General features: G+C 40.6%; 1 protein-coding gene across 2 annotated transcripts in view; it reads right to left on the bottom strand.

Moving 5' to 3' along the window:
- The window catches only part of ERO1A (endoplasmic reticulum oxidoreductase 1 alpha), a 65,090-nt gene that overhangs the window by 41,471 nt on the left and 3,023 nt on the right, over positions 1-20,596 (bottom strand). For both annotated transcript variants that reach the window (XM_031668103.1, XM_003901799.5), the window contains exons 2-4: positions 9,934-10,053; positions 8,468-8,551; positions 4,159-4,197 (exon numbers count right to left, since the gene is read on the bottom strand). In XM_031668103.1, the coding sequence (XP_031523963.1) occupies positions 4,159-4,197; positions 8,468-8,551; positions 9,934-10,053 (243 nt within the window). The remainder of the gene's footprint in view (positions 1-4,158; positions 4,198-8,467; positions 8,552-9,933; positions 10,054-20,596) is intronic.

The following is a 20,596-nucleotide window of genomic DNA, read 5'->3' as shown; positions in this document are numbered from 1 at the left end:
ACACACCCTGTCTCTGACCAAAAAACAAAACAAAACAAAACAAAATTTAAAAAGTTTGGTCAAACTTAGATACAATGAAATTGTAATCCTCAATTCCATTACATCTCAGGTCAGAATATAAACACATCCAATTCAAAGCCGAGTTCTATCAAGAGTATATTCTTGCCACTAATGGAGATACTCCCAAACACATTTATAACATTTCAGAACACAATTTCTGAATCATATTAAACACCATTTGGACTTTCCTCATTTAATGTGTTTGATTTCTCTCTAGTTTTTGTAGGAATAAATTTAAAGGCCTTTGTTTACAAGCTTTGTCATAATGATTTTTTTTTTCTTTGAGAAAGGGTCTCGCTCTGTCGCTCAGGCTGGAGTGCAATGGCATGACCATAGCTCACTCCAGCCTCAACCTCCCAGGTTCAAGTAATCTTCCCCTTTCAGTCTCCTGAGTAGCTAGGACTACAGGTGCATACCACCATGCATGGCTAATTTTCGAAATTTTTTCTAGATACAGGGTTTCACCATGTTGCCCAGGCTGGTCTTGAACTCCTGGTCTCAAGCAGTCTGTCTGCCTCGGCCTCCAAAAGTGCTGGGATTACAGGCATGAGCCACCACATCCAGCCACTTTGTCATAATTGCAATTTGTTAAACCTTAACTGCTAAACCTTGTTTCTTCTTTATGCATTCCATTCATTGATACTAATTTTTCACTGATTTAGAACAAATTGCAATAAAAACTTGGAGGGGTTCATTTATTAAAAACTGATCAATACTACTGAGAAGCTCTTGGGTTGTTTTACAAAGTAGTTCCTCGAAGCCTCAAAACATTTATAAAATCTGATTGATAACAGACAGCAAAATAAGTACTATCATACTGAAACCATACCAAAGTAAATTTTTTCAGCATCAGCTTAATCTCAAAATTTTCACAATCATAACTTAGTATGTATACAAATCACATACTAACTTTGACAATTACTCCTTTTTTTTTCTTTTTTTTTTTTTTCTGAGATAAGATCTGGTTCTGTCACCCAGGCTCAAGTGCAGTGGCACAATCTCAGCTCATTGCAACCTCTACCTCCAGGACTCAAGCAACCCTCCCACCGCAGCCTCCTGAGCAGCTAGGACCACAGCTGTGTGCCACACACTCAGCTTATCACCGCTCCTATCTTAACTGGCAAAATATCACAGCTTGTGTGGACACAATTATGAATTATTTGTATATTTTTATTATAAATGCATTTGTTTCATAGATTTCTTGATTTATTAAGGACACTGGTTTTTACCCAGAACATTGCTTTTATCAAAATTTATATGTGTACTACCACAAAATATTTTACCTTCAATTTTGAGCTTTAACTGAATTTATACTAGCATTCACAATAGTGATAATGTTTTCCTTCAACAGAATGAACTTCCAAAAGTTTTACTTTCAGTCCATTGATTAAATGAAATAAATCGAACAATTTTTTTTTCTCTGTCTCCCAAGCTGGTGTGCAGTGACGTAATCATAGGTCACTGTAACCTGGACATTTAGGTTCAGCTTCCTCCTGGTCTCAGCCTCCTCCTGAGTAGCTAGGATTGTGGGCAGGCATCACCACACTTGGTTAATTTTTTTTTAGTTTTTATTTGTAGAGATGGGTCTCGTTATGTTACCCAGACTGGTCTTGAACTCCAGGCCTCCTGCAATCCTCACATGGTGGCCTCCAAAAAGCACTGGTAAGCTACCATGTGCCCAGCCTCAAGCAATTTGTTAAATGAAATGAAACAGTTGATAATGACACCATTCAACTATGTGCAAAGTTCTTCTGCCACTGGAACCAAGTCAAAAGCTATGACTTCATTCTTTGACTCTGTGTGTGTATAAGAAAACACGGAATTAAAAATGGGCAAAATTAGTTTAGAATCTATGATGGAAAATGTTCAAAACAGTGGTTACCTCTGAAGAAGGAGTGTGGTTTGAATGGAATAGGTATGAGAAAACTTTGTAGAATAATGCTAACATTCTATATCTTAATAGAAGCCTAGGTTACACAGGTATATGCATTTGTCAACATTCAGCAAATGCACACTTAAGATTTGCATATTTCATTGTATGGTAATACTTTTATCAGGCCGGGTGCGGTGGCTCACGCCTGTAATCCCAGCACTTTGGGAGGCCGAGGCGGGCAGATCATGAGGTCAGGAGATCAAGACCATCCTGGCTAACACAGTGAAACCCCATTTCTACTAAAAATACAAAAAATTAGCCAGGCGTGGTGGCAGGCACCTGTAGTCCCAGCTACTTGGGAGGCTGAGACAGGAGAATGGCATGAACCTGGGAGGCGGAGCTTGCAGTGAGCCAAGGTCGGGCCACTGCACTCCAGCCTGGGTGACAGAGTGAGACTCCATCTCAAAAAAAAAAAAAAAAAAACTTTTATCAAAAGTACACATAAACAAACATTGGACTCTAGTTAATGATATACTTCTACTTATGTGGATCCATCTAGTTAACGACATATTTAGGAGGAGGTACACTGATGCCTGCAATTTACTTAGAAATGCATCCAAAAAATAAGATGTTCTAATGGATGGCTACAAGGATGGACAGATGAACAGATATGTGGTAAAGTGAGTTTATTACAATTGTGGAATCTAGGCCAGGCATGGTGGCTCATATCTGTAATCCCAGCATTCTGGGAGGCCAAGGTGGGCGGATCACCTGAGGTCAGGCGTTTGAGACCAACCTGGCCAACATGGAGAAACCCCATCTCTACTAAAAACACAAAATTAGTCAGGCATGGTGGCGCATGCCTGTAATCCCAGCTACTCGGGAGGCTGAGGCAGGGGAATCACTGAACCCGGAAGGCGGAGGTTGTGGTGAGCCGAGATCGCGCCACTGCACTGCAGACTGTGGGCAACAAGAGCGAAACTCCGTCTCAAAACAAAAAAAAACAAAACAAAATCTGAATAAAGTACGGACTTTCAGATACATTTTTTTCCCTCTATTTTATCTTCGATACTTTCCATAATAAAATGTTAAACAGGCTGGACGCGGTGGCTCACACCTGTAATCCCAGCACTTTGGGAGGCCAAAGTGGGCAGATTACCTGAGGTCAGAAGTCCCAGACCAGCCTGGCCAACATGTTGAAATTCCATCTCTACTACAAATACAAAAATTAGCCAGGCATGGTGGTGGGTGTCTGTAGTCCCAGCTACTCTGGAGGGTGAGACGGGAATCGCTTGAACCCAGGAGGCGGCGGTTGTAGTGAGCCGAGATCACGCCATTGCACTCCAGTCTGGGCAACAGAGTGAGACTCCATCTCAAAAAAATAAATAAAATAAAATAAAATACATAAAAAATAAAATGTTGGCCAGGCGCGGTGGCTCACACTTGTAATTCCAGCACTTTGGGAGGCCGAGGCGGGCAAATCACAAGGTCAGGAGATCAAGACCATCATGGCTAACACGGTGAAACCCCATCTCCATTAAAAATATAAAAAATTGGCCGGGCGCGGTGGCTCAAGCCTGTAATCCCAGCACTTTGGGAGGCCGAGACGGGCGGATCACAAGGTCAGGAGATCGAGACCATCCTGGCTAACACGGTGAAACCCCGTCTCTACTAAAAAATACAAAAAAATAGCCGGGCGAGGTGGCGGGCGCCTGTAGTCCCAGCTACTCGGGAGGCTGAGGCAGGAGAATGGCGTAAACCCGGGAGGCGGAGCTTGCAGTGAGCTGAGATCCGGCCACTGCACTCCAGCCTGGGCGACAGAGCGAGACTCCGTCTCAAAAAATAATAATAATAATAATAATAAAGAAATAAATAAATAAATAAATAAATAATTAGCCAGGTGTGGTGGCGGGTGCCTGTAGTCTCAGCTACTCGGGAGGCTGAGGCAGGAGAATGGTGTGAACCTGGGAGGTAGACCCTGCAGTGAGCTGAGATCAGGCCACTGCACTCCAGCCTGGGTAACAGCGCGAGACTATGTCTAAAATAAATAAATAAATAAAATAAAACGTTAACAAAAACAAACAAAAAGAATAAGAGCTATTCAGTATAAATACTTCTCAAAGGGTTTCACCGCCGGAAGCAGATAAATGGGATAGTATGTACAAGGCAGGTTTTTTAAGTTTTTCATTAAGATACTAGACACATCAATAGGTATACGTACATACCTTGTAGCTCGCAGATTTAATTCCATCAGGAACCTCATCCTGAAAAGACAAAATATGTTTTTAGATGGCATTTATTCTATCTTTTTAAAACATATCTTAAATTTCTATGATTTATGAGAAAAATCCATAAAACAAATTATCGAAGTTGGATTTTTTAACAGAATAGTTAGGTAGTATTTATATGATTTCTTAAAAGTAAACAAAAATTCAAGAACAAATTATTCTATGGATTGCTGAGCATACACTATGTATATTACAGCAAGGAAATGTAAAAATAGTCATTTAGCCATTATTCCTTTTGATGTTCAAATTGTCCCATATTTGGCCACTAGGAGATCCACTGAGTGCTAACTTGATATTCATACCTGTGTTCTTTTGATATTACTCCAGTGGTCCTTAGTAGAATTTTGTTTTGTTTTGTTTTCTGTGATGGCCAGATATTCTGGGTTCTTGGAACCCAGGGGTTTGGGTCACAGAGACAGATCCCTCATGAACAGCATGGTGCCATCTATGAGGTAATGAATTAATCTATTAGCTCTATTATCTAGAAGTAGTAAGTTCTATTATCTAGAACTAATCTATTAGTTCACTTGATACCTGGCACCTCCCTGCTCTCTCTTGCTCTCTCTTGCCACGTGATATGACAGCTCCCTTTTTGCCTTCTGCCATGATTGTAAGCTTTAGGCCTCACCAGAAGCCAAGCAGATGCTGGCACCATGCTTCTTCCCACTGCAGAACTGGGAGCCAAATCTTTGGAAGATATTATCCATCTAAAAATATTCTTAGTTTGTAAATACAGATAATGTTAGCTTAGCAGAGAAGTGCCACGATTAGATCAGAGTTAGAATGCTAACTGGCAGTATTGTGGGGAGTGTGGAATAGAAGATGAGATGGGGAAGAGTCTGGTAAAGTAACATAAATATGTTAGTCCATTTTGCATTGCTATGAGGGAACACCTGAGACTGGGTAACTTATAAAGAAAAGAGTGTAACTTATAAATAAAAAAAATAGTGAAACCTTGTCTCTACCAAAAGTACAAAAAATTAGTTGGGCATGGTGATGTGTGCCTGTAGTACACCTGTAGTCCCAGGTATTTGGGAGGCTGAGGTGAAAGGATTGCTTAGGCCCAGGAGGCAGAGGGTACTGTGAGCCGAGATCACACCACTGCACTCCAGCCTGGGCAACAGAGCGAGACCCTGTCTCAAAAACAAGCAAAAAACACAAACAAACAAACAAAAAAGTATTGGCATGAAAGGCATTCTGCCTTTCAGTTCTTCCCAGCTCTGCAGAAGCTTAAAATAACCAGATCCTGACTCAATTTTTCAGTGTAAATTGGTAACTTTCACCTGATTCTTTTATAGCACTTCTATACATTTAAATCAAATAATAAATATATATTTAACATTTCTCAAATGCTAAAATTGGTTGTTTTCTCTAGGATTTACAATGAAATACATCTCATTCATCAATCTGTCAACTGATGGAATCAATAAGCTATTATTTTACGCTACAGTATTTTCAGCATTTCTGCTCCCTCCAATCTTCTTTTCCAAATGGCATCTCCTAGTTCTACACCTCATCAATAATAATCTGAAATAATTGCTATCTCAAGATGAGATTTGACTTTGCAATAACTGTAAAATATTTATATTTTCTAATATTAATAAAAAGTTCATTTAATGAAGAAGTATAATTAAATGTCTTTATTAAGCATCTACCATATTTCAGCATTTTTACTAATTCATATAACTAGGATACTGGTAAATTTCCCCAACTAATTTTTTCTATTACTAAATTATAAACGTAAAACTTAGAATACAAAATGTTTACATTGTTTTTTTTTTTTTTTTTTTTTTTTTTTTTGAGACGGAGTCTCGCTCTGCCGCCCAGGCTGGAGTGCAGTGGCCGGATCTCAGCTCACTGCAAGCTCCGCCTCCCGGGTTCACGCCATTCTCCTGCCTCAGCCTCCCGAGTAGCTGGGACTACAGGCGCCCGCCACCGCGCCCGGCTAGTTTTTTTGTATATTTTAGTAGAGACGGGGTTTCACCGTGTTAGCCAGGATGGTCTCGATCTCCTGACCTCGTGATCCGCCCGTCTCGGCCTCCCAAAGTGCTGGGATTACAGGCTTGAGCCACCGCGCCCGGCCATGTTTACATTGTTAATATCACTTTAATGATATGCTCATGCTTTAATAGTAACAAAGTATTTCATAAATTAATCCTTTAATTTTCAGTAAGTTGTGTCTATATGAGGATTAATGTAACAAAATCATGCTTCTCATTCTCATGGTAAAATGCCCATAAATAGTATTTGACATTGGCCTTAATTCCACATGCTAGATAAGTCTGGATAACAATATTTACATATGTAAAATTAAACCACCCAAAACCACAATACCACTTCACACCCATTAGGATAACTATTATCCAAAAGAACAGAAAGTAAAAGTATTGTCAATAATGTGAAGAAACTGAAACTCTTGTGCATTGCTGGTAGGAATGTAAAACGGTACAGCCACTGCTGAAGACAGCATGGCAGATCCTCAGAAAAAACAAATGGAACTAACACATGATCCAGCAATTCCACTTCTAAGTATATACCCCAAAAAACTAAAATAGGGACTCAAATAAATATTTGTGCATAGCAGCATTATTCACAATAGCAAAAAGGTAGAAATAACCCAAAAGTCCATCAACAGGTGAATGTATAAACAAAACATAGTATAGGCATACAGTGGAATATTATTCAGCCTTAAAAAGGAATCGAAGCTGGGCATGGTGGCTCATACCTGTAATCCCAGCATTTTGGGAGGCCGAGGCGGGCAGATCACCTGAGGTCACCAGTTCAAGACCAGCCTGACCAACGTGGACCAACATGGAGAAACCCCGTCTCTACTAAAAATACAAAATTAGCTGGGCATGGTGGCGCATGCCTATAATCCCAGCTACTCGGGAGGCTAAGGCAGGAGAATCACTTGAACCTGGGAGGCGGAGGTTGCGGTGAGCTGAGATCGCACCACTGCACTCCAGCCTGGGCAACAAGAGCAAAAAAAAAAAAGGAATCAAATTCTGATACATGCTACAAACATGTATCAGGCTAGAAACACTGTGCTAAGTGAAATAAACCATGCAAAAAAGGACAAATATTGTATGATTCCCCTAATGCGAAGTACTAGAATAGTCAAATTTGGAAAGAAAACCCAAATGGTGGTTGCCAGGGACTGGGAGGAGGGAGAAATTAAGACTTATTATTAGGAACAGTTTACAGTTTCAGTTTGGGAAGATGAAAAGTTCTAGACATAGATGGTGGCAATGGTTGCATAACAATGTGAACATACTTAATGCCACGGAACTGTACACATAAAAACTGTTAAAATGGTCAACTTTCGAGACCAACATGGCCAACATGGTGAAACTCTGTCTCTACTAAAAATACAAAAAATTAGCTGGAGGTGGTGGTGCACACCTGTAATCCCAGCTACTTGGGAGGCTAGGGCAGGAGAATTGCTTGAACCCAGGAGGCGGAGGTTGCAGTGACCTGAGATCGTGCTATTGCACTCCAGCCTGGGCGACAGGGTGAGACACCATCTCAAAAAAGAAAAGGTCGACTTTATTTTAAAAGTAAAATAAAAAGATGTACTTTTAAAGGGAATAAATTGTCATTCAAAAATATCTTTAAAACTCTATTTTCACAGTAGGATACTTCAAATGTTAAAGCTCTGAAAATTCCTAAGTAAAACCAGGTGTTTTGTCCACTCACACCCCAGGAAATCCAAGGCAAAAATACACCCGAAAAAAGGGGGGACAGAATTTTGTTTATACTTCAATTAATTTCATTTTATTATGCTACATACATAACTTGGTTCAGTAAAAGATGTAAGAGGAAAAACAAACATCAAGCCAAAAGAACTACTATCAATCTCCCTAATAAGTCAAAGGACTATATTAACCACAAAATGTTAATTCTATTATTATGAAGGCAGGGCAGTGTAATTCAAAATAGGTTTTATAAGTTTGGGTTTTTAATGTATAAATATTGAATGTTATATTTAAACTAAGGACTGCACGATTATTTTAGTTATATTGGCCCCCTTTAAAAAGTTGTAATGGGCCGGGTACAGTGGCTCACACCTGTAATCCCAGCACTCTGGGAGGCTAAGGCAGATGGATTGTTTGAGCCCAGAAGTTCAAGACCAACCTGGGCAACCTCATCTCTATTTTTTCAAAAAAAATTCTTAAATAAATAAAACAAAAAGTTGTAATGGATGAAAAAACATGTAACAGTTTTTAAATGTATACATGGTTCTTACAGATTGACATGGTTTGACAGCACAGTCCCTTCTTCCACACTGGCTGATGTCATTCCAGAAAGGACATGGTCTCTTCAGGTTTACCTGTAAAATAGTAATAGGAAAAAAAAATGATACAAATCAGAATCCCAAAATTATAATTGCCAGTTACAAATTATGGTGCTATAACTTGGTCACGTTATCAATTGCAAACATATTATTTCTTCCACCTTCTGTTGCCAGTTTCCAACAACTGCATAAATGTGAAGCTGGTATAAATTGGTAAACTTGGTTAGAAAGACACAGACTGGGCCAGGAGCGGTGGCTCATGGCTGTAATCCCAGCACTTTGGGAGGCCAAGGCGGGCAGATCACCTGAGGTCAGGAGGTCGAGACTAGCCTGGCCAACGAGGAAAAACCCCATCTCTACTAAAAATACAAAAATTAGTCGGGCATGGTGGCAGGTGCCTGTAATCCCAGCTACCTGGGAGGCTGAGGCAGGAGAATCGCTTTAAACCAGGAGGCGAAGGGTGTGGTGAGCCGAGGTTGCACCACCACACTCCAGCCTAGACAACAAGAGTGAGACTTTGTCTCAAAAAAAAAAAGGACACAGATTGGGTTGGGCATGGTGGCTGACGCCTGTAATCCCAGCACGTTGGGAGGCCAAGGCGGGTGGATCACCTGAGGTCAGGAGTTCAAGACCAGCCTGGCCAACATGGCAAAACCCCATCTCCACTAAAAATATAAAAATTAGCCGGGTGTGGTGGCAGGTGCCTGTAATCCCAGTTACTCAGGAGGCTGAGGTAGGAGAATTGCCCGAACCCGAGAGGTAGAAGTTGGCATGAGCAGAGATCACACCACCGCACTTGAGCCTGGGCAACAAAGCAAGACTCGGTCTCAAAAAAAAAAAAAAAAAAGACACTGACCGCCATTAAATAGACCCTGAACAGAGGGCAACTGGGAGCCAAAGTAGCTTGACTCACATTCTTTTCAAACAAGAAAAGGTTAACAGATAGAGAATAGACAATTGTAAACTCTGACTACAACTAAATACTCCACTGGTCAGGTTTTCTAAACTCTTCTAGTAGATATCTCAAGATAAAACAGCACAAGTCATTTGTTAAAATAATATAGGTCAGGATAAAGTCATGATTCTACAAAAAATATTTAATTATTTTAATTAATTGAAACCAATCTGATGTTTTAGAAAATTATGATCTCACCATTTTGATAACAATATATAATAATTTCTGTCCTAACTTCAATTTAACCAACTAGGTTCTAACTCTATTGTGTAAAATTCAGTTACTAAAATTATCCAATGGATGGTTTCAGAATCACATGGTTCACTCTTATGAACTGAATTTTCTTAACAAAGCCTATATCAATTTTAATTAACAACTACAATGTTGAAGCTCAGTAATTCTTAAGAAAATGTAATTATCCATTTAAAGCATTCATATATAAAAAAATTAAAATTAAAAATACCTTGTAATATCTAAAGTAGTCACTTTCGAGAAGTTTTTGTAGTCTTGGGAAAAGCCTGTAGTTATTAAATCTATCAATAGTTTCAACGTCACAGGTACAATCATCCAAGTAACCACTAACCTGTTACAAAGAAAATGAAATATTAAATTGAAATGTCCTAAATGCAACAGGGTTCTTTTTCCTCACGTGGTTATTAGGAAACAGCCCCCTATACAACCAATCCTTATCCTCCCTCCTCCCACATAGTTTCTTGAGATGGGATATGACAATAATCTAGTAATACTGCTGCTCTTGCTATATACTGAGGAATGGATTGGATACTTCTGTAAGGTGTGCAGAGCTCATCACACACACACACACACACATACACACACACACACACACACAGAGTTGGTCCCCTGGCAACCATTTATTTTGTAACTCTGCCCTCCAGGCCATAGTTGACCTGACCAAGGGTAGGCATCTAACTCAAACCAGGTCATGGTCCCCCTCCAGGATCCTAGAATTGAGAATAACAGGGAAAGATGTCTCCCTGTGGCAAGACCAGTAAACAAATACTCCATCATGTGAACTGAGGAGCACATGAGCCAGATGGCAGAGAGCAGAAAAGTTTTAAAAGATACACAAAGCTTGTGCTTGGAATTCTTGGGGGAAAAAAAAGATACACAAAGAAGCAGAAGTAGGAGATATAGAGAAAGTACATGCTACTTGGATATCTGAGGGATTTCCAGCTCCCACTTCCACTTCTTTTCTGAGGCACAGCTGCATTCCCATCCTTAGCTTTCAGTAAAGATCTAACAACCCTCAAATAATAGGCTGTAACAATTTCTTAACGGTTTGGAATGGTGCTTAGAAACTACTTATCATTAGTAACAATAAAACAGCAAACTGACCTCAAAGTCAGTCTGCTCTTCAAATTTTTAAAGCTAATGTCTCAACGATATGTACTAAATCAAGCTATTAAATGCACATATCCTAGGATACAACGGTAATGATAATAAATATTATCAGTTATGAAACTAGAATTCTTTTTTTCTTTTTTTCACCAGTGTTACTTGCCAAATTAAACTAAAATTCTTAGGTGTTTATTTGAGCTAGAAAAACATCTAACAGAATTAAAGATTGCTTTAAGAAACAAATACGATTCCAAAAACAAAAACAAACCTAGAAAAAAAAGGTTACATATAGCATGCTCCAGAAAAGAGATATTTATCATACTCTGGTCTAGATATTTGCATTTTAATCTACTTTGGATTATATTTTAGGAGGATCTATTGCCTAGAAATAAATAATTTAAAAATCTACTGACAAGGAAGCAAATCAATAATACTCTATTGAAATACTGAATTAAGATTCAGTATTTTAGAATACTGTAAAATCCTAAACTTTAATTTGAGAATATCACAAAAGAGTAATGGAAATTTTTCACCTAAAAGAAATAAGAATACTTTGGATGACAACAGCAATATTCAAGAGGAACTTTTTACTGCTTTTCCTATTCTTACTTGTTTTTGACTAATTCAGTTTCTAGAAATCTGATCTACATATTTTGTCATGTAATAACTATTTTCATTTCATATGCAAATTTGTCCTTGTTTCCTACTAAAAATTCTCTGAATACACAAGAATCTCAGAGTCCTAATTTTGGATACCAACAACACAAAGTACTTTTAACCTAAATGATTTGATTTTTCAAACTTTCTTTTGAACTTTAAGAGCAGAACTTCTAGGGACAAAAAAATAGCTGTTTCTCCTCTTTGATACGAATTATTATACAAAGAATGACAGACACAGAGACTGCAAAGGCCAAAGGGACATATGCAAAGTAGAGACATTAAGTTACAAAAAGAAATACATGAAAAACTTGAGAGCAAGTTTCAAGACATCCATTCTTCCCCCAGAGGAATTCATTTTTAAGGTAAAAAAAAATCTTCAAGACTCAACTCAGTATCACCTTTTTCAGCAAGCTGTCCTTCCAGTACTCCTTATCACCCGCCGGGTTACATGCCTCTTCCAGCTGCTCCCAGGTCACTCCATACACTATTATCTAAGTATTACTGTACCTCAGCAGTGAATTTATCTATTTGGCTCCTGCCCACTAGAGTATAAAATCCTTGAGTGAAAAATCATATACTTCCAGAAAGCACACAGTAGATGCTCAATAATTATTTGTGGCCTGTAATCCCAGCACTCTGGGAGGCTGAGGCGGGAGGATCACTTGAGGTCAGGAGTTGGAGACCAGCCTGACCAACATGGTGAAGCGCCATCTCTACCAGAAACATAAAAATTAGCCAGGCATGGTGGCCCATGCCTGTAGTCCCAGCTACTTGGGCGCCTGAGGCAGGAGAATCACTTGAACCCAAAACGCAGAGGTTGCAGTGAGCCAAGATTGCACCACTGCACTCCACTGCACTCCAGCCTTGGCAACAAAGTGAGATCCTGTCACAAATAAATTATTATTATTAATTATTATTATTATTATTTGTGGAAGAGGTGGGTGAATACATGAATGTGGTCCATTGGCACTCATCACTGGGGACCAGCACCATACCGTCTCATTAAACATATCTAGAACCATGTCACCTATGGTATGCTCAGTGCCCCAGAGTACACAAGCACAGGGGCAGAAACACACATAGCAAGTAAAGCAAGCAGCAAAGGTAAACACCTTTTGTGTCCATCATTCTTCCTATCTCTATCCTCATTACAAAGGAAGCTCTAAGAAGCCCCAAACCAGAAAGAAATGCAAAAATCCTCCAGAGCAGAGGTGGCATATAGCCAAGAGACCTCAAAGGGAAAGGAGGCAGGATAAATGGTAGATTTTAAAATGTTCTTGGCCGGGCGCAGTGGCTCACGCCCGTAATCCCTGCTTTGGGAGGCCGAGGTGGGCGGATCACGAGGTCAAGAGATCGAGACCATCCTGGCCAACACGGTGAAACCCCGTCTCTACTAAAAAAAATACAAAAAATTAGCCGGGCGTGGTGGTGGGCGCCTGTAGTTCCAGCTACTCGGGAGGCTGAGGCAGGAGAATGGCGTGAACCCGGGAGGCAAATCTTGCAGTGAGCCGAGATGGCGCCACTGCACTCCAGCCTGGGCGACAGAGCGAGACTCTGTCTCAAAAAAAAAAAAAAATTAGCTGGGCATGGTGGCGCATGCCTGTAGTCCCAGCTACTCAGGAGGCTGAGGCCAGAGAACCGCTTGAACCTGGGAGGCAGAGGTTGCAGAGAGCCAAGATCACACCACTGCACTCCAGCCTGGGCGACAGAGCTAGACTCGGTCTCAAAAAAAGAAAAAATGTTCTGCCCCTTCTGAAATACGGAGTACGAGATATTCTTAACTACAACCACAGGTGGCAGGGCAGCTAAGGGAGTATAATAAGGGTGGCAGGAGTTTCAATGGATGAAGACAGTTCAGTAAAGAAAAGACAGGAAGATTCTCGGAAATCCATGCCATCTGACAGCTCAGATAAGCCTGCCAACCTGATCCCTGGGAGAGAGTCTGGCAAAGATGGTGGCAGGATCAGTTCTAGAAACCAGAGAACAGAGCATAGTTACTAGAATAGAATCTCAGTCAGGCAGTGGCTCACGCCTGTAATCAGCACTTTGGGAGGCTGAGGTTGGTAGGTCTCTTGAGCCCGGGAATTCCAGACCAGCCTGGGCAACACGGTAAAACCCTGTCTCGACCAGGTGCAGTGGCTCACGCTTGTAATCCCAGCACTTTGGGAGGCCGAGGAGGGCGGATCACAAGGTCAGGAGATTGAGACCATCATAGCTAACACAGTGAAACCCCGTCTCTACTAAAAATACAAAAAATTAGCCGGGCGTGGCGGCGGGCACCTGTGGTCCCAGCTACTGGGGAGGCTGAGGCAGGAGAACGGCGTGAACCCGGGAGGCGGAGCTTGCAGTGAGCCGAGATCACGCCACCAGCGGGGCGACAGAGCGAGACTCCGTCTCAAAAAACAAAACAAAACAAAACAAAACAAAAAAAACCCTGTCTCAACCAAAACTACAAAAAAAAAACAAAAAAAAACAAAAAAAAACTTAGCCAGGCATGGTGGCATACGCCTGCAGTCCCAGCTGCTTAGGAGGCTGAGGTGGGAGGATGGCTTGAGCCTGGGAAGTCGAAGCTGTGATGAACTGAGATTGCGCCACTGCACTCCAACCTGGGCAATGGGAGTAAGACTCTGTCTCAAAAAAAAAAAGATAAAGAGTAGAGCTTCAGGAAAGGGCTAAGGTAAAATACAGTTAATAGACACAGAACAGGATCCTGGAAACAAAGCAAAATCCTATTACCTCAACTAAGACCAAAGACAGGTGCCAACTTGGAACAGGGAGGACTGGATGTTGTTTCAGGAAGTGCTAAGGCTGCCTAAATAACTACTAAATGGAACAAAGGTAAGGTGGAAAATAACTACTACACTATATCCCAAGGTGAAACAGAACTCTGACCTACCATAGGAATCTAAATTTTTTTTAAAAGCTAATGTGTTTTAAAGGTTAGTATCCTAACGTTTCAGGTCCACTGCTCTAAGCTTCAAGTAATGACAGCTTTTGGTGGAGGGCCAATCTAATAAGCAGAGATAAGAAGGCCCCAGTTGAGGGACGATAAATAGGAGGACCAAGGTAGGCCTGACACCTTAACATGGACCACTTCAAAATTCTAGCCTTTGGTCAGGCATGGTGGCTCACACCTGTAATTCCAGCACTTTGCGAGGCGAAGGCCAGAGGGTTGCTTGAGTCCAGGAGTTTGAGACCAGCCTGGGCAACACAGTGAGGCCTTATCTCTACAAAAAAAATAAAATAACTAGCCAGGCATTGTGGTGCACGTCTGTAGTCTCAGCCACTTAGGAGGCTAAGGTGGGAGAATCGCTTGAGCCAGGGAGGTCGAGGCTGCAGTGAGCCATAATCATGCCAATGTACTCCAGCCTGAATGACAGAGCAAGACCTTGCCTTAAAAAAAAAAAAGTCCTAGTCTTTTTAAGAGTTAGAGAGCCTTGGAAGGCTTTCTATTACAACTGCCCAAGCAAAACAGAAAATGCCTCTATTAATATCCCTCAAGGAACAGGCAGTGTGTAATAATAGTGTGTACATTCTAACATCAGACCTCCTTAGGTTTGAATCCCATCTCTTCCAGTCATTAGTTTTTCACTTATTTAACCTCTCTAGGCCTTGGTTTCTCGTATTAATAGAAAATAGTGGCTGGGCGCAGTGGCTCATGCCTGTAATCCCAGCACTTTAGGAGGCTGAGGCAGGCGGATTACCTGAGGTCGGGAGTTCCAGGCCAGCCTGACTAACATGGAGAAACCCCATCTCTACTAAAAATACAAAAATTAACAGGGTGTGGTGGCGTGTGCCTGTAATCCCAGCTACTCAGGAGGCTGAGGCAGGAGAATCACTTGAACCCAGGAGGCAGAGGTTGTGGTAAGCCGAGATTGCGCCATTACACTCCAGCCTGGGCAACAAGAGCGAAACTCCGTCTCAAAAAAAAAAAAGAAAAGAAAAGAAAAGAAAACAGTAATAGTTTTCATCTCAAAGATGTGATACCAAGGTAAATAGTACAAAGTAAACTGTTATTACCCTACTTCTGCTTAAATGCTTCCAATGAAAGGGAAGCATGTATTACTTCCCAAAGTAGCACATGGCATTTTCATCATGAATAAGAAAAATACAGCCAAATTTGCAGCTAAAATTTCCCAAAAATTTGACATCTGTAGCCCCAATGGAACAAAGAACTAGATAACCAACAGTTAGCTATGGAAGGAGCCTCAATTACTTTGTCTGTTGACTCTGTCTGATTTGACCAAATGCAAAAGGCAGGATAAAGGAAAATTACCACATACTGCTTGTTCACTATTCTCATGTTACAGGTATCCTTTAATTTGCAATGAAAGACAAAACAACACTTTCTAAAGTTTTCTTGTTTATCAATATATTCTAGTCTTATCATACATTATTTTATTTTTTCACTCAAAGCGCTGTAAGAATCTATTCCTCATATACTTTTTTTTTGAGACGGAGTTTTGTTCTTGTCACCCAGGCTGCAGTGCAATGGTGCGATCTCAGCTCACTGCAACCTCTGCCTCCCAGGTTCAACAGACTCTCCTGCCTCAGGCGCCCACCACCACGCCCGGCTAATTTTGTATTTTAGCAGACACAGGGTTTCACCATGTTGGTCAGGCTGGTCTCAAACTCCTGACCTCAGGTAATCTACCCGCATAGGCCTCCCAAAGTGCTGGAATTACAGGCGTGAGCCACGGCGCCCAGCCCTCATATACATTTTTTGTGAAATATCTTTTAAACGTGCTCAAAGTGTGAATTAGGAAAGAGAAAAAAATAAAAGGTATCCAAATAAAAAATAAGTAAAATTGTCTCTTTTTGCAGATGACATGATCTTATGTATAGAAAATCCTAAAGACTCCACCAGAAAACCATTAGAACTAATAAATTCAGTAAAATTGCAGGAAACAAAATCAACATACGAAAATCATTTGTGTTTCTATACACTAACAATGAACTATCCAAAAAAAGGAAAACAATTCTATTTACAATAGAATGAAAAAGAATAAAATACTTAGGAATAAATTTAACAAGGAGAGGAACGATCACACTATGCTGAAAACTATAAAGCAGTGATAAAAAAAAAAAAAAAACACTGAAGATTACACAAATAAATGGAAAGATATCCCATGTTCATAAATTGAGAGAATTAATACTGTTAAAATATCCATACCACCCAAAGTGTTCTACAGATTCAATGCAATTTCTATCAAAACTCCAATGGCATTTTTCACAAAAATAGAAAAAAAAATTGTAAAATTTGGATGGAACTGCAAAAGATCTCAAGTAGCTACAGCAATTTTGCAAGAAGAACAAACCTGGAAGCAGCGTAGCTACAGTCATCACAACAGTGTTGTATCAGCATAGAAACACATACATAGACCAATGAAAAACAATAGAAAGCCCAGAAATAAACCCACACATATGTGGCCAACTAATCTTTGACCAAGACCATACAATGGGAAAGGACAGTCTCATCAATAAATGGTGGTGGGAAAACTGGATATCCATGTGCAAAAAAATGAAATCGGATCTTTATCTTATAATATACACAAAAATCAACTCAAAGCTGATTAAAGACTTCAATGTTAGACCTGAAACACCAAGACCCCTAGAAAAAAACATAGGAGGAAAGCTCCATGACATTAGTCTTGGCAATGATTTTTTATGTGACACCAAAAAGACCAGCAACAAAAGCAAAAACAAGTAAGTGGGACTACATGCAACTAAAATGTTTCTATGCAACAAAGAAACAAGCAACAAAATGAAAAGGCAACCTACAGAATGGGAGAAAATATTTGCAGACCATCTGTCTGACAAGATGTTAATATCCAAAATATAAAAGGAACTCACACAACTCAACAACAAAAAAACAAATAACCCAATTAAAAAATGGGCAAGGGCCAGGCACGGTGGCTCATGCCTATAATCCCAGCACTTTGGGAGGCCGAGGAGGGCAGATCACCTGGGGTCAGGAGTTCAAAACCAGCCTGGCCAACAGGGCAAGGTGGCGGGTGCCTGTACTCCCAGCTACTTGGGAGGCTGAGGCAGGAAAATCACTTGAACCCAGGAGGCAGAGGTTGCAGTGAGCCAAGATCATTCCACTGCACCCCAGCCTGGGTGACAAAGTGAGACTCTGCCTCAAAAAAAAAAAAAAGGATAAGGACCTTATATATCAAACATTATGTGCTACACCTTAAATATATGCAATTTTTTTTTTCCTGACACGCAGTTTTGCTCTTGTCATCCAGGCTGGAGAGTTAACGGCACGATCTCACCTCACTGCAACCTCTGCCTCCCAGATTCAAGCAATTCTCCTGCCTTAGCCTCCTGAGTAGCTGGGATTACAGGCATGTGCCACCACTCCTGGCTAATTTTGTATTTTTAGTAGAGACGGGGTTTCTTCATGTTGGTCAGGCTGGTCTTGAACCCCCAACCTCAGGTGATCTGTCTGCCTCAGCCTCCTAAAGTGCTGGAATTACAGGCGTGAGCCACCACACCCAGCCAACATATGCAATTTTTATGTGTCAATTATACCTCAATAAACGTGGAGAGAAATACATAAATAAATTGATGTGCTCAAAGTGTGCTTTATTTGGCAAAGAACTTCAGGTGTATTTATTGTGTTTTATGACCATAAAAAAAAACATGAAAAGTACTCATCTGTTGACACAAGTACACTGGGACAAGTCTGTCAATGGAAACAGGGAAATACCAAAGATTCCACGCCAGGTAGTAGGCACCATTCTAAGGACCTAGAACGCTACAGGTCATTTTGGTTTTAAAGACTTAGTCTTGCTGAAACTTTAAATTGTCGTCAAATGACTGGCAACCATCAGGAAAATATTTCTTCCACACAGTTTATTCAGAAAAGCCTGGAATGCAGCACACAATGAGAGTCAGTGGACACCTCTCCAGTGTAACCTGTTTCAAAGATCCCTCTGACTAAGTTTTAATCCTGGGCTTATTTCCACCCACCACTCAACATATTAGCAAGTGTCTCTCCCATGGCTCAGCCACTGGGGCTAACAACTAAAACCATTGTTTCAATTGACCTAACAAGACAATTGACAGGTTAAATCTGCTAAATGCACGCCAAGCTAAAAAATATCCATTTTTGGAGTATTTATTTTGAATCTGAGCTACTCTCCCCTTTCATTAGCCTGACAGAGATTTATCGTGCTCCAATAAGCTATCTTGAGTGCTACTAGCACTAGCCATATTAAGATTGATAAAACATCGTGAGCAGGCCGGGTGCGGTGGCTCATGCCTGTAATCCCAGCACTTTGGGAGGCTGAGGCAGGTGGATCATGAGGTCAGGAGATCGAGACCATCCTGGCTGACATGGTGAAATCCCGTCTCTACCAAAAGTACAAAAAAATTAGCCAGGCGTGGTGGCTGGCGCCTGTAGTCCCAGCTACTTGGGAGGCTGAGGCAGGAGAATGGCGTGAACCCGGGAGGTGGAGCTTGCAGTGAGCCGAGATTGCACCACTGCACTCCAGCCTGGGCGACAGAGCGAGACTCCGTCTCAAAAAAAAAACAAAACATCGTGAGCAAATCAGAGTTTACAAACATCGTGAGCCACCGTGCCTGGCCTAGGTTGTATACACAATTCTTACATGAGGTTACATATACAGATTCACAAGTCTAAGGCAATGAATCACTCATTTTGAGCAACTAACACTTAAGCACTATTATCAAAGGAACTTACAACATACAGAGAAATTATTTTAGCAGGATTTGATGTCAACTAACAGGTGTATGTAGCAACTGACCAAATTCAAAGACTTCGTTGGAGCTATCAACCAATCTAAAAGATCAGTTCCAGAAAACATGCAAATGGCTTGCTACGCAGAATAATTTTTAAAATATACTCCTGCTGGCATAGTGCTTGCATCTTATAATTTCCCTAGGACTTGTTGAGCATCAATTATTTACCAGGCTCACTTCTTGGAAGTGTCACACCTTTTTTTTGAATTCATTTTTTGATCTCCCCAAAATTGTTCACAGTAGGTTTCAACATATGCTTGATGAATTTAATCTGATTACTTGTAGAGCTCTACACATTTTAATTCAATGACTTTCTAAGGCCACAGCTCTGGCTCAAATCAGAGGTGACATTCTGTGAACTGAATGCTACAATAAGCCAGGCACCATGCAACAGTGTGATGATGGATGGGGATGTGGTAACCCAAGGCAGATGTGGTAAGAGGGACAGGCAACAGGAAGAAAAGATAAAACTATTACCAAAACAATCAACGGGACTGTGCAGCTCACTGGATATTGTAAACAGAACCAGAGAAGATTTTAACTTGTATTTCCAAATATTAGGTGAAAATTTAGTTTTTAATTTAGTTTCTAGCAATATTTCCTAACTTGTTTTTTTAAGTGCTTAGGATCTGTGCCTCCCACGAATCCCCAATGAACATTATTCACTAAACTATAGCTCTTCAGGGCAGGGATAATGCCATAATTATTTCTGTGTCCCAAACACTCTGGTCAATGTGCAGAGTGGTTACGTTTGTTGAATGAATGATTAGTACCATTTATCTCCCCTTTTCTTTCTTCATTGCTTTTTCTTTTCCCTCTCATGCTGTTTCTCTGTGTATGTCTGTCTATATGCTTACCTCTACTTTTCTCTGCATGTCTATTCATCAGTGCCACCTTTCCTTCCTTCTCCCCTCATCCTCATCCCTTCCATTACCAGCCCTATTGTTTCATTTATAGAATTGGAATCGATAGTCTCTGTTCTTAGTTAAGTAGATCATTTTTTTTTTATTTTTTTCACTTAGGCTCCCTCAAATCATGAGATAAGTAGACCATTCTAAATTTCTAAATTTCTGTTAAAACTTTTTTTAAACTATATGATCCTCGGTTTACATCATTATTATTATTATTATTATTACTATTATTATTATTATTTTGAGGCAGGCTCTCACTCTGTCACACAGGCTAGAGCACAGTGGTGCAATCATGGCTCACCGCAGCCTCAAACACCATAGTCAGTGGGCTGGGAAAGGCAGACCCACCCTTAATCCAGGTAGGCACAATCTAATCAGCTGCCAGCACAGCTAGAATATAAGCAGGCAGAAAAATGTGAAAGAGAG

The sequence above is a fragment of the Papio anubis genome, chromosome 7 (genome assembly GCF_008728515.1).
Source record: "Papio anubis isolate 15944 chromosome 7, Panubis1.0, whole genome shotgun sequence".
In the NCBI taxonomy this organism is placed as follows: Eukaryota; Metazoa; Chordata; class Mammalia; order Primates; family Cercopithecidae; genus Papio; species Papio anubis.
Note: the sequence above shows the minus strand (reverse complement) of the source record. Positions and strands in the feature narration are given on the sequence as shown.